Here is a 15,015-nt window from a genome sequence, read left to right as displayed (position 1 = left end):
TACTTCCAGCCAGTAGCACACTATGATTTATTGCATTCTTTGACCAGTTCCTCAATAGGCCACCCTTTAATGATTAATATCATTAGTAGAAGGTTGATCCTCAGTGTACCTTTCCTGTGTAACTGATCGATTTTAACTTTTAACTTTAAAAGGATGTATTGAAATGAATTACACAGTAACAAGGCCATTCTGTGTGTGTGTGTGTGTGTGTGTGTGTGTGTGTGTGTGTGTGTGTGTGTGTGTGTGTGTGTGTGTGTGTGTGTGTGTGTGTGTGTGTGTGTGTGTGTGTGTGTGTGTGTGTGTGTGTGTGTGTGTGTGTGTGTGTGTGTGTGTGTGTACGCACAGTGTTTCATTGTTACAGTGGTCTGCTGAGGTTTTAAATAAGAGGGCTTTGCCATGTTCAGAGCTATTTTGGTTTAAATGGTGGCTCACTCATGGTAGACGCTGTGTCTGGAGAGAAAATGGCCTGGAGACACACTGCCTTGCTTAACGCTCTCTCTCTCTCTCTCTCTCTCTCTCTCTCTCTCTCTCTCTCTCTCTCTCTCTCTCTCTCTCTCTCTCTCTCGCTCTCTCTCTTTCTCTCCCCCCCCTCTCTCTCTCCCTCTCTCTCTCTCTCTCTCTCTCGCTCTCTCTCTTTCTCCCCCCCCCCCCCCCCCCCCCCTCTCTCTCTCTCTCTCTCTCTCTCTCAGTCTGATAACCAATCTGGCAATAGCCTATCCTTTCCGACACACCCTGTGATTTAAAACCATGGTAGGAGCAACATAAGCTTGGCACACACATTGAGTTTTCATGTTTTATGGGGACATTCATTCCATAGACGTGATGATTTATATACTATAAAAACTGTATTCCTAAACTCAACACAGAAAACTTTTAAAAAATTATTAGTTGGTCAGCTATTAAATTCTAAAGGTCAACTTTTGAGTATTAATGAACTATGTCTGAAAGCTGCAGTCCATAAGTTTTGCCTCTTTGTCGCTATCTCTGTTTGACACCTGCCATTTCAGTTATTTGCGCAATTATCATCTTTACATGGGCAGGATTTTAAGTACTTAGGGTCAACAGTCCAGACCAATGGGGAGTGTGGAAAATAGGTGAAGAAGTGTGTGCAGGCAGGTTGGAATGGGTGGAGAAAAGTTTCAGGTCTGTTGTGTGATAAAAGAGTACTGCAAGAATGAAAGGAAAGGTGTACAGGATAGTAGTGAGACCAGCGATGTTGTATGGTTTGGAGACAGTTGCACTGAGGAAAAGACAGGAGGAAGAGCTAGAGGTAGCAGAGCTGAAGATGTTGAGGTTCTCTTTGGGAGTGACGAGGATGGACAGGATCAGGAATGAGTACATCAGAGGGACAGCACATGTGAGATGCTTTGGAGACAAAGTTAGAGAGGCCGGGTTGAGATGGTTTGGACATGTTCAGAGGAGGGAGAGTGAAGGATACTGAGGTTAGAGCTGCCAGGCAGGAGGTCGAGAGGAAGACCAAAGAGGAGGTTTATGGATGTAGTGAAGGAGGACATGAAGGTAGTCGGTCTGAGAGAAGAGGATGCAGGGGATAGGGCTAGATGGAGGCAGATGATTCGCTGTGGCGACCCCTGAAGGGAACAGCCGAAAGGAAAAGAAGACATGGGTTGTGTATCAGCATGGCTCCTCAGCACGGATTAATCTAATGAGTAATGTGTGGCTTGCTGTCAGTCACCACACCAGTGTGGAGACTGTACTTCGGAATCACAGATTCTACGTCTGACCAAAATAAAAATTTTAACCGGAAAATGTCATCTGAACAAATAAGTAACATGTCAGCCACTTTTGTTCTGACCAACTGAGAAAAAAAAGCATTACAATAAATCGCTTATAGCTCACATCACATTAAAGATCAAACAAATTGCAAATTATTATTATTGTTATACTTTGTTCTCAAATTGTTAATGTTAACAACATTAGCATTGCTTGACTATTTAGTGTGTATTTGCGTTACCTGTAGATTTCAATTTCTGTACAGTCTAATCTTTTGCTTTTGACAGGTGAATTTCTAGTTGCCACTGATGATTGTCGTTTGGACCTTTCTAGATTACAATCCGTAATTAGAATGATAAGTTCAAGTATTCTAGCTGCTGTGAGAAAAAGGCTATAAATGATCCCCCACCTGCAGCATCCTCACATTCGATACTACTACTAGCCAGACTCCTTCTTTATGTATACAGACGTGACGTAATGACACAAAGACATGCTCGAATTTCATACATCACCCGTACCTCTCAAATTATAACACATTTTTATAAGTTTACCGTTTTGAATCGGGCTAAGGAGATCGTTTTGAACACTAGCTTTACTTGCTTAAAAGTTTATTTTGGATAATTTTTAACCCAAAAAAGTTATGGACTGCAGCTTTAAATTTAAGTGCCATATTTCAGTTAAATAATATTGTATTGTCATGAATTATGTCTCTGTCAAAATACTATCTCTGTTCAGAAATCAGGGCATTTTTATAGCCTACTTTTAACCAGTAAAACTCAACCAGTTAAAGCTACAGTAACTTTCGAGTTGGCTTACAAAAATGCATCATCACTGCAGCACTCTAGCACATTTTTGTGTGCCCATTTGCAGTCAAAAGAGAGATATATGATCATTTTTACCGTCACTCCCATAGATGCTGTTTTAGAAACACCCTCACAGCAGCAGTAACTTGTTTTTTGTAATTTGATGCATGCAAAAGTAATAAAATGTGTTACAAATGTACAAAAAAACATTGCAGGATTTACGATATTGATGACCGTTAAAGGGATAGTTCACCCAAAAACTAAATTTTTATGTTTATCTGCTTACCCCCAGGGCATCCAAGATGTAGGTGTTTTTGTTTCTTCAGTAGAACAAATGAAGATTTTTAACTCCAACCGTTGCAGTGTGATAGTCGTATAATGCATGTCAATGGGGATATTTTAGAGTATGAGAGCAATGAGAGTAAAAACACAAAGACATACGAATCCTTATTAAACCATGCGGCTCGTGGCGACACATTGATGTCTTAAGACACGAAACGATAGGTTTCTGCGAGAAACCGAACAGTATTTATGTTATTTTTTTACCTCTTATCAGACGAATGTCATCTAGTATTCCCAGCGCCATAACTTCTGGCGAATAAGATCAAAATACTGGCGCAATCAAAGATTTATATACGTAGATTCCTCATTCGACCGAACCGCGCAGGCACTAATGAGGAATCTATGTATATATCTATGATCACGCCTGTATTTTGCATGTATTTTGACCTTATTCAGCGGAAGTGATGGCACAGGGGCGGCTGATGCAGAGCCATATAATTTTTTTTTTTTAAATATGGATATTTTTCTTACACAAACGCATCGATTCGCTTCAGAAGGCCTTTATTAACACCCCAGAGCCACGTGGAGCACGTTATTTGACAGACAGATGCATTTTTTATGGACTTCAAAAACCGAGCAACTATTACTGCCATTATAATGCTTGGATTAGCCGGAACATTTTTAATATAACTCAGATTTTATTTGTCTAAAAGAAGAATGTCATATACACCTCGGATGCCTTGAGGGTGAGTAAATCATAGGCTAATTTTCTTTTTTGGGTGAACTATCCCTTTAAAACGCGTCATTCACAGAGTGCGTTCTCCGACCGATGGGTGTCGCACTTTATTCCAGCTGCTTCTTTAGTGCGGTCCTCTCGACCACCGTATACACGCAGATCTGGTTCAACACTTTTTGCACCCGAGAAAAACAACGTATGATATCGCACAGAAACGTTTTGATTAAACTGACTTAACCTTCTGTGATTATGACAGAGTACTCACACGTCAAGTCCACCAAGCTGGTGCTAAAAGGGTTAAACGATAAGAAGTAAGTCTTTTCGTTCTTTGTTGCGTTCATGAAAATATGTTTTATACAGTTATTGCTCTAATTGATGTTTATCTTTGGTGTGTAATTATCCTGTTAATATCACAATTATTTCCGCTTATGTAAATGACCTGCGACTTCCGTATTGTGCAGAAGGAAGAAAAAGAAGGACAAGAACAGAAAAAGAGAAGATGAAGAAGGCAAGCTGGATGTTGTTGGTATGTGCTGTCACAATTTGGATGGATACAATTTGACTAGTAGTGCAGTTTATGTCTTTATAAATTCTGTATGATCTGCCTTTATCTTTGTATGATGCATGTGTGTGTTTCTGAATGTGTCATCAGGAGGATGGTGGTCAGTGAAGAGTTTCGGTGAGATCACAGGCACAGTGGCCATAGAGATGCACAGCAACTCCTACATGCATGCACTGGACACTGGACTCTTCACTGTAGGAGCTCCACATAAAGGTGCTAATTCTATTTGCTTCATTCTACTCCTGAAAAGTTGCAATTGCAAGGCAGCTCAGTTTTTCTTAGGTTACAAAGAATGTCCTCAGTCCTCAGTCAAAAGAAATCTGTACCTGGAGAACTTTCATGGCATCAGAAACAGCTTTGTTACATGTGTATTTGTATTTTTCTTCTTCTACAAAGTAACTACATCACGTCAATTAAATTAATTGCTGTTTACTGGCAAGACTATCTTTTGCAAATATATTTTGTGCAAAAAACTTTGACTAGTATAAACCTCAAGAAACCCTGAACCTCAAGGAACATATTCAAATAATAATAATTAAAAAAAACATCATGACCCCTTAAAGGTAGGGTAGGCACAGTTTTTTATAAACACATTTTGTTACTGAAACACTCCACATCCTGATAGCAATCGGTAATAGAAGTGGTCTAATTATATATTTAAAAATGACTTATATCTTCTGTGGAAGTCTCAGGACCAAAAAAAAATGTTCTTCCAATTATTGCATTCGGTCCGAATGCAATGATAGGATGTACCACCTGCCTGTCAACATATGTATTTTCATACCTCTGCGTTCAGTGTGTTCCATGAGGCTATGCAGAGTTGTAGACACACAGTCACTGGGCGCTGCAAACAAACAGCAGCCGCCTTTTACATTTCCTCCTGAAACAAAACAATGAGCTTATGCTGCATTCATGCCATGTCGTAATTACCGTAATTAAGAGATGGCAACCCATGACGTTCTGCCCTGAGCTGTTCATGTCCTCGCATTCAGAATTATGCATTTTTATGTCAACACTATCAATGGCGAAATGAATCTGCAGCAGCTGGGTGGTACAAGTAAGAGCTCTGTAAGTTGTTTACATTCATTATTATTGTAATGTTATGTACTTTGAGGCATGAGGTAATTTAACGCCATCTCTTGAGACACTTTGCAGACTCTGCTCTGGTTGTGTGCGTTCATGTGTTTTGAAGGAGGCATGGCTTGGGAGACGCTCCTACCCTACCTTTTAAAGTGCACCTATTATGCTGTTTTAAAGTTTTGGAGGTCTCCTACAACATGTTTACATGCATCGAAGGTCAAAAAACACTTTCATTTTCTCATAAATTACACATCACCATAGTGTTGTCAATAGTACAGACTTCGGTACCAAGTGGGTACTGAAATTTAAAAAATGTGGCGATACCAGCATTCCCTCTAGCATTTTGAGCGCTGATGAATGGATTCTTATACACTTCTGATTGGCCGTTGTGTTCACGCACTCAACATATATGTCTGTGATTGTTTACAATGATCAAAGCTTCAAAAACATGTTGTGAATTGATATCTTTGATGCTCTTCACCGAGTGCTTACACGGATACACACTGGAGCGTTTGAAAGCAGGATCCCTAATTTATCTGCTGATAGACATTCGCGGGTGTCGGGTGCACAGCGTACAACATAGTGTTGGGAAGGTTACTTTGGAAATGTAATAGATTACAGATTACCCTGTTTTAAAATGTAATGGTAGTGTAACTATTTCAATTACTTTATAAAAGTAATGTAACTGATTACATTTGATTACTTTTTAAATACTTCATCACCTGAATTAAGATTATAATAACTCTTCATTTTAAAGCACAGCCACCACAAAATCGGACTTTGGTACCTCTTTTTACTTTGAGATCGTTCTGAGGTTAAATAGAGATTTAAAATCATAAAAAGAAATAGTCGGTAGCATTTTAATAGTTGGCAAACATATTTTGCTCTGAACTGTTATATTTGCACCCTTTTCTGATTTCTGGATTAAATTATTTTTAAATTTCCAGCCCTGGAACTCATTTTTATCACTTGCCATGGCAGCAACTATCAGACAGGTTGAAGCCTAAAGCTTTCAGCACAAATTTGGATTGATGTAATTGGCAAATCAAAAGCATCAGAAATGGCAAGAGGTATCGTGCACATCAAAAACAGGCAAAGCAACAAATGTATATTTTATACTTTTTTTTGTAATGGATTACAGTTTCATGTATTTTGTAATTAAATTGCGTAACGACGTTACATGCAACTAGTTACTCCCCAACACTGGCTGTGATGTAGAACCATAACGCAGTGGGATTCGAATTACAGACGATGACTCATTTTGGCGGTTCAGAGTCGATTCTTTCTTTTGGGAAACAATAACTTTATTTATCGTGCACTTTCGACTTTACAAATTTGCAGAACATTTACATTCACAAACAGCTATATTACGCACTGCATGAAAGAGAATATTCGAATAACCATAATAGGTGCACTTTAAATAAATGTGAACTGCTGCTGTCTTACAGCTTATGATGCACAAGTGCATTAATGTAGTGGTGAGACTTGAAAGGAGAAAATGTTAGTTTACATGAACTAGTTGTTTTCTTCACCTTCACAGCTGATGAAAAGCAATCCGAGGCAGAAATCATGCTCATCGGTGAGCTAATGTATTCAAATGATATTAACTTTTTTTTTTTACTGTGGTATGTAGCAGGGCAAGGCCGAGAGCCCGGGACATTTTATGTTGGTGTTTTCCTTTCGCTTTGTTGTTTAAGCATATATATTTTATTATTTTTTATATTCTATTTAAAGCTTTTCACATTTTTACAGAACAACCCCCCCACCCCATGCCAGCAAATGAGTAACAAGTAAATCATGTAAATAAATAATGATACCATTTTTTTTAATAATAAATGTCTATATATACATATGTATAAGTGAAATTACACACAGAAACATACAATATCCACACATAAATATATACAGATCTACTTACACATACATTAAAGTAAAATGCTTAAAAATAAAATGCCAATACCAATGGTTATTTGGTAAACGATTACCCAATTATGGAAAAAAGTAAGTTATTGCACCCTGCAAAGCGCTATATAATCTACAGTACCACACCTATTAGAGCAAAGTCCAAAATGTTAAATTCAATGGTCCCCTTCCAGAAATTCTATAAAGGACTTCCAGATCTGTAAGAATTTCTTTGGTTTTCCAGCAATTTCATATCTGATCTTTTCCATCTGTAGCACACTGCTAAACTCTGGCAGCCACATCTCAAATTTGGGTACAAACTCTTTGTTCCACATCAACAAAATTGCCTTCTTCGCTATTGTCATCCCATATTGTATTGTCTGGATTTGATTAAGGCTATAGGTCTCTAAAGAAGGGGACCAGCCTAATATTGCAACAAGGGGCATGAGGAAAATCATTCTTAAGTACCTTTGAGTAAAAACAAAAGACCTCAGACCAAAATTTGCATATTTTTGGGCAGAACCATAATAAATGAGCCAATGTGCCCTCATTGGACTTGCATTTAATACACAAAGGTGAGACAGAGGGATATATATATAGAATGTAATTTTATACAAGAGTAATGTGCAATCTATGCACAGCTTTGTATTGTATCGGTTGTAAGTTAGAACTAATGGAGCAAGACCTAATAACCCAGAGGGCCTCGGCCCAGGAGGCTTCTGAAATATCTATACCCAAGTCTTTTTTCCAAGGACATCTTTAAATGTTGTGTAGGAGGAACTTTGGAGTCATTTAAGCATTAAACAAATTTAGAAACAAGACCCTTCATGTCAAGTTTAGAGTTCATAATAATAAAGATGTTCAGGGGGTTTGTTTAAGCATATTTTATGATTAAAGTTACGATTACGGTTGTTTAACATCCGTCTCCTTGATCCCTGAATTTGAACTTTGTTACAGTTATGTTTGATCACTTAAATTCACGTTATTTATTTAATTTTAATGAAATAGCCGCATATACTGAATTTATACTCATACAGGTGACTTTATTTTAAAAAAATTAATTGCGGGGTAACGCACAGCACTGTTCTACTTGGTCAAAACAATCACAATAAAATAAATTTGAGTGTGTTGAAAGTTGTTAACGTTATTAACTCAGTGGCTGGTATGAGACCGATGTTAGAATTTCATATTAATAAAAGCTGGATGACTTGTGTTCCTAAATCGGATGCAATTAATTGTATTAATTAATGAATTTTAATTGTATTACTGTTACTAAAAATAAAGCTCTTTCTGAGTATGCTGTGTTAGCTACTTGACAAAATAGCATTGTCTCTAAGGCATGGTACAAACATGGTACTCACAGTAAATTAAGAAAACAATTGATTCAAACAATAAGACTAACCGTGTTGAACTATATTACAATGATTTGTTTTCTGTCGATGAACGTATCCAAACAGTTGCTCACCTATCTAATAAAACCCATAACATATTAAAGCGTCTTTGGTGTTTCAATGGTTTCTACGGAAATTCACGTTACACTGGTTAAATAGCTGATTTCTCTGGATTTAAACATTGTTGGAAACATTTGGGATAATGTAAGTACTCAAGTCAACAAAATATATAACATTGTTTTATTTTAATCCTTCATATTGTGCCTTTAAGGCTGTTTTAAAATACATTTTACAAGACATATTTGCAGTATTTTCCAGCAACAAGCAATTCTTTCTGTGCAATTATACGGCACTGTATTATTTTGCCTTTTAAATTGAAAAGGTCCCTCTAATAGTGCGGAACAAATAAGTCTCTAAAGTAGAGATGGCTAGGTGCTGCTGTTTTTTTCTGTTGCTCTCAGTATGGAGGGATTTAAAAACCTGAATAATGTTAGGGATCGTCAGTTGCTATTACCGAAGCCATTCGTGCAAAGCACAGAGCAATTTCATAGTTCAGTCACCAGAAGGAGTTGTTTACGATTGTTTTCTTTCCAGCTTCATTTTCTGCTTTTTGCTGACCGTTGGCTTTAAGGATCTGTCTCTACATCAGTCTGGAAGCACCATTGAATTTGTGCACGCTCCCTAAAGTCAATTTAATTTAGTGGTTGAGACCTGAAATTAGAAATGAATGACTGTTACTGTTGTTGACACCCACTTCATGACCAATGCATCTGTATGATTACCACACCTCTCCAGAAAGAGAAATGTGGTAGACACACACACACAAACAAACACTATCCTGTAACTTTTTGAGCATATCACTGGAACGCTCTTGCAGTATTCAATATCTTAGATAATTCATGAGTTCATCCACAGCAGGTGGAATAGAATATCAGCTTTCGGCTTTACTCTTTTGTTCAGGTTTTCATGGTTGAGCATTCAAGACTCAGTATTATTGTCAAGTCGTTTATAGATAAAGGCCTTTTTTTGTTCTCTGTATTTGATATTCTAATAGCAAATCTTTTGAGTTTTGTTATTCTAAATATTTAATCATGAAAAATGTATTGCCATGAAAAGTATTCAGTTATAATTTAGACATTTGGGGTCAGTAAGATTACTGAAGGAAATGAATACCTTTATTCAGCAAGGATGCATTCAATTAACGGCTTTAACAGCTTCAACTCTTCTGGGAAGACTTTTCACAAGGTTTAGGAGTGTGTTTATGGGAATTTTTGACCATTCTTCTAGAAGCGCATTTGTGAGGTCAGGCACTGATGTTGGATGAGAATGCCTTGAAGTCTCCGCTCTAAATGATTTGGAAGGGTGTCCCAATACTTTTGGCAATATAGTGTATGTACCTTTATTACACCTATACTTTAATATATAAATCAAAGAAAATCGCTGAGGGTGGGTTGGCAAATTTGTCATCTTTCTCTATTCTGACCTACATTCCAAAAGAGGAAAAAAATATTGATAGATTGATAGTCATAAAATCACTATCATGGATTATTTTTGATATTGCTTTTTTTATGATTTATTATTTTTTTTTTAACATTTTACAAAAAAAAACAATCAAAAAAAAGATACATTACAAAAGGAAGACATTGATAGTGATGGTTAAAGTACAAATAACAATAAACTGGAGAAAGAAATATATATTTTATATTATAAATATATAGCTGGAGAGTCTTAACATAGGAAGGGCTTCCAAATGTTAGTAAAAGTACTGTTGGCCCCTTTAAAGAATGTCTAATCGTCTCTAGTTTCATGAAGTACAGGGCATCCTTCATCCAGTATGTGTGAGATGGAGGCTGAGGGCTTTTCCAGTTTAATAAAATTACACGTCTAGCAAGCAGTGTAAGAAAGGCAACAAAAGTGGGAAGCGAATAACCAGCGGGCAACACCCCAAAAAGGCCAATGATAGGTGATGGTGGTAGGTCTATAGATGTAATGGCTGAGAGAGAATTGAATACTGATCCTCAAAACGAAGAAAGAGCTGGACAGGTCCAAAACATATGGCCTAGGTGACACCTGTCACACTCTGGGTCAATAGTTGGATCAATCCGTGCGATTTGATATTGCTGACCCTAAATGTCTGAATCATAACTGAATCATTTCCATGACATCAAATAGGTATGCGAGGGGAAAAAAGATTTTCGGTTTACCTGTATAGAAGCTTATTTGTAATAATAATTGTAATACTATTTCACTATTTTACTTTTCACTGTATTTTTATCAAGTAAATGCAGCCTCTTTAATCGATCGTAAGAAACTTATTTTCAAAAACATGTTTCTGATGCCAAATTTTTTTTTTTTTTTTTTTTTACCAACTCCAAACATTTGAATGGTAGAGTATACAAGTTTAAAAATACATATGTCTTATGTTAACAGAGGATGAAGGTCCAGATCCTCCTGAACAGTTCACTGCCATCAGACTCTCAGAATCCAGGTAAAAAGACTACAATTACTAACAGCACCTTTAAATGTATAATCATAAGTGTCATTTTTTCTATAAGTAATTCAATTATTTTTTTAATCGATCATATGACTAACTTTTCTTATCTGTTTTGCTGGTTTCTAGGGTAGCACTGAAGTCAGGCTATGGAAAGTATTTAGGTATAAGCTCAGACGGTGTTGTGATTGGACGATCAGATGCCATCGGCTCGAGAGAACAGTGGGAACCAGTGTTTCAGGATGTGAGTGAATCTGGCAGTCATTAAATCACCAGTCATAATGAAAATAATTTTGGTACAATTGGCAAAAAAGTTTTGAATTCACCATTTGTTCTTGTTTTCATTAGGGTAAATTGGCATTGCTTGCTGCAAACAGTTCTTTCATCTCATACAGTGAGAGTGGAGACATAGTGGCCAAAAACAAGACAGCTGGGGATGAGGAGATGATCAAGGTGAATCTCTCCTGGGCTCAGTCAACACCAAGATGAATTGTTCAAGGGATTTTTGTTGTTGTTGTTGTCTGAAGGACAGAATGATTCACAGACAATGTATTTTATCTCAACACAAAACTATTGCTATTAAATTACACTTCACTTTTTCCTGGAATAAAGATTAACATAATTTTTCATGCTTATCTGTCCTCCACAGATCCGTTCATCCACAGAAAGAGAGGTGAAGAGAAAAGACGATATTGCAGAGGAAGACCGGGGTAATGTCAAGAACTGTGAGGTCAACTATGTGTGAGTACTTGTATTTATTACTTGGCCTTTCACGATTATTGGTTAATTGTCTAATAGTGGTTATTCTATATATGATCACAATTATTTGAGGTAACTGCAATGATTGTGCAGTTTACATGTAATTTTCCAAAGAATATAAACAAACACTGTTGTAAACTAAAGTTCATCAAGTCTTTCTTCATACAAAATGAAGGTTCAGACCGCATTGTATAGACTGCACTGCATCAGACTGCATTGTATTTATTATATTGTAATATACACCGATCAGGCATAACATTATGAAAGTGAATTGAATAAGACTGATTATCTCTTCATCACGGCACCTGTTAGTGGGTGGGATGTACTAGACAGCAAGTGAACATTTTGTCCTCAAAGTTGATGGGTTGAAAGCAGGAAAAATGCAAAGTTTGAGCAACTTTGACAAGGGCCAAATTGTGATGGCTAGACGACCGGGTCAGAGCATCTCCAAAACTGCAGCTCCTGTGGGGTGTTCCCGGTCTGCAGTGGTCAGTATCTATCAAAAGTGGACCAAGGAAGAAACAGTGGTGAAAATGGGCGGCCAGTGGGGATCGAAGGCTGGCCCGTGTGGTCCGATCAAACAGACGAGCTACTGTAGCTCAAATTGCTCAAGAAGTTAATGCTGGTTCTGATAGAAAGGTGTCAGAATACACAGTGCATCGCAGTTTGTTGCGTATGGGTTTGCATAGCCGCAGACCAGTCAGGGTGCCCGTGCTGACCCCTGACCACCACCGAAAGCGCCAACAGTGGGCATGTGAGCATCAGAACTGGACCAAGAAAGTCACCTCGCAACTACAGGACTTAAAGGATCTGCTGGTAACATCTTGGTGCCAGATACCACAGCACAGCACACCTTCAGGGGTCTAGTTGAGTCCATGCCTCAACGGCTCAGGGCTGTTTGTGTTATGCCTGATCGGTGTATCATATTAATTTTCACAGAATCAAAGTAAATCACGGTGACCTTTTTTACTATAATTTTATTATATTTTATACAATTACACTGTGACATAAACAAACCAGAATTAAAGCTTTAGTCGCATTTTTATGGCAGTCGAACGTCAGCCCAAAACAGGCCTGTTTATTACCTTCAGGAAGTATTCAGAAGCTCTGCTGTTTATCGAGCATTCGGTACAGTAAATGTTTATGTGAATGTTTGCCTACAGGAAGAAGTTCCAGAGTTTTCAGGATCGGAAGCTGAGGGTGAACGAGGAAGACGGCAGTTCTCTGAAAAAAGCCAGAACAGATGGAAAATTCCACGAGGCGCTGCTGGACAGGTAAGACCTCTTGACTTTACAGCTTCAGGAGGAAAAACCTCACACTGAATAATAAATGAATGTAGCCTAGCCTGCTAATTTAGCTCATCCTTAGATGGAAGAGAAGGTGGCATGTTGATACACCTTAGTGGATGATTTATTATAGATGGTGATGTATCAAACATTGTGAGTATGCTAACATTTCTACATTATTAATGTTTTTTTGTTTTTTTTAGGAGAGCAAAGATGAAGGCTGACAGATACTGCAAGTGAAACCAGAAGAAATTTTTTTGTTTGTTTGTTTTATTTTGACATTGTCATGAAATCTGTCATTTTTATAATAAACTATTCAAAAGAAAATACCCCCCCCCCCCCTGTTTTAATAGGCTACAATTAATCTTATGAGAGTTGTTGTATTTTGTGTAATATTGAACTGTAAATGTGATTCCTTTCCCAAATTAAATAGATTGTAAATTGAAAATCTCTGTTGTTTAATCACATTCATACAGTATTTTATATAAATATAAATACAATTTTCACAGTACATAGAATGAAAAAATAAATCTTAGAAAACATGGTTATTAGAATGTTTCCGACTGAAGTCTTCAGTGTTGATGTGGTGTGATTTTGTAGGGTTTTGATCATTGAGAATGATTATTTTATAGAATATAGCCCTGGTTTCACAGACAGGGCATATTTTAAGCCAGGACTAGGCCTTGGTTAAATAAAGACATTTAAGTAGCTTTTATAAACGTGAATTAGAAGGAAAAAAAAACATTACTGGTGTATCTTGAGATAAAACAATGGCACTGACATATGTTAGGATATGTCAGTGCAAGTTGCTTTCCGTTAAAACAGCTCAAACATGCATTTTAGTCTGGGACTAGTTTAAACTGTCTGTGAAACCGGGCAGAAGCATGTTATTAATGTATTTAGCTTTTTTTGTACGTCCACTGCAAGGTCATTGCAGTCACATTTGAAATAATGAGATCTAAAGCGCTATATATGGGTGTTTCTGCAACTACGAGCATTTTTAACAATCCCAATTTTAAACAAATCAACCTCTGAATTAAAATTTTAACCATCACAGTCTGTAATACATAAAAAATTACACAAAATGGAATGTAGTCGTTAAGATTTTAATCTGGAACGTTTATCTTTTATGTTTTTCGGGTCGTCATCTTATAAAGTGTCCTTACCGCAACGTTACAATAACGGTCATTTTATACATTTTTCTTTATTAATTTCTATAAAAATGTAATATATTTAAATAGCTTTTTCAAATTTGATGCAGTTTTGTAAATACTGATATAAAAAAAAAATATACAAAATAGGGAATTTCATTTTTTTTTTCTATGCCATGTAAAAATTTTACAGTAACCTTAGATGTCAATTGTTTCCATACACACACAACATATTTAACTTTTTATGACATGTTGCAATTTCAATGTGTGTATATATATATATATATATATATATATATATTAGTATATAATGTTTTTGATTTTTTTTAAGTTGAGATGATATATATACTTCATATATATATATATATATATATATATATATATATATATATATATATATATATATATACTTCAGTAATAATAATATACTGAATATTTGTAATTTAATATACAGTAAACCTTGAATTTGTCTGTACGCGCGACACAAGGTCTTTACCGCAACACCTAAATTTGCTGCAGTAAAGACATGTTGCGGTAATGACATTTTTGCTAATATTTTAGCTAATTGGCACCTAGCAAGGCCTACTACATTAGTTTTGACTCTTAGCATCTTAATATACATGAATTCAACAGTAGTATACATTTATTTCTAAAATGTAGTTCAAAATACACAATTATTAAGCTGAACGGTAAGGACGGACAATAAATATTAGAGCAGAAAAGATGTTTACCTTATTTTTTGGGGGGTATCTTGTGAGGTAGTGTGGTGGCCCAGTCTGTCAGCAATGTTTCTCAAGTGATAATTTCTGTTTCCATAGAAACTAGACTTGTTTGTGTTTGA

At 36.6% G+C, this 15,015-nt stretch overlaps 1 protein-coding gene across 1 annotated transcript; it reads left to right on the top strand.

The window, feature by feature from the left end:
- Positions 1 to 3,635: 3,635 nt before the first annotated feature.
- Positions 3,636 to 14,302, top strand: frg1 (FSHD region gene 1). Its single transcript, XM_079811669.1, has 9 exons — positions 3,636 to 3,863; positions 4,014 to 4,078; positions 4,205 to 4,327; positions 10,918 to 10,975; positions 11,108 to 11,222; positions 11,327 to 11,431; positions 11,628 to 11,719; positions 12,901 to 13,011; positions 13,227 to 14,302. The coding sequence occupies exons 1-9, from the start codon at positions 3,802 to 3,804 to the stop codon at positions 13,261 to 13,263; spliced, it is 768 nt and encodes a 255-aa protein (XP_079667795.1). The 5' UTR covers positions 3,636 to 3,801; the 3' UTR covers positions 13,264 to 14,302.
- Positions 14,303 to 15,015: the final 713 nt, after the last annotated feature.

This window comes from Gobio gobio (genome assembly GCF_949357685.1).
Source record: "Gobio gobio genome assembly, chromosome: 3".
In the NCBI taxonomy this organism is placed as follows: domain Eukaryota; kingdom Metazoa; phylum Chordata; class Actinopteri; order Cypriniformes; family Gobionidae; genus Gobio; species Gobio gobio.
Note: the sequence above shows the minus strand (reverse complement) of the source record. Positions and strands in the feature narration are given on the sequence as shown.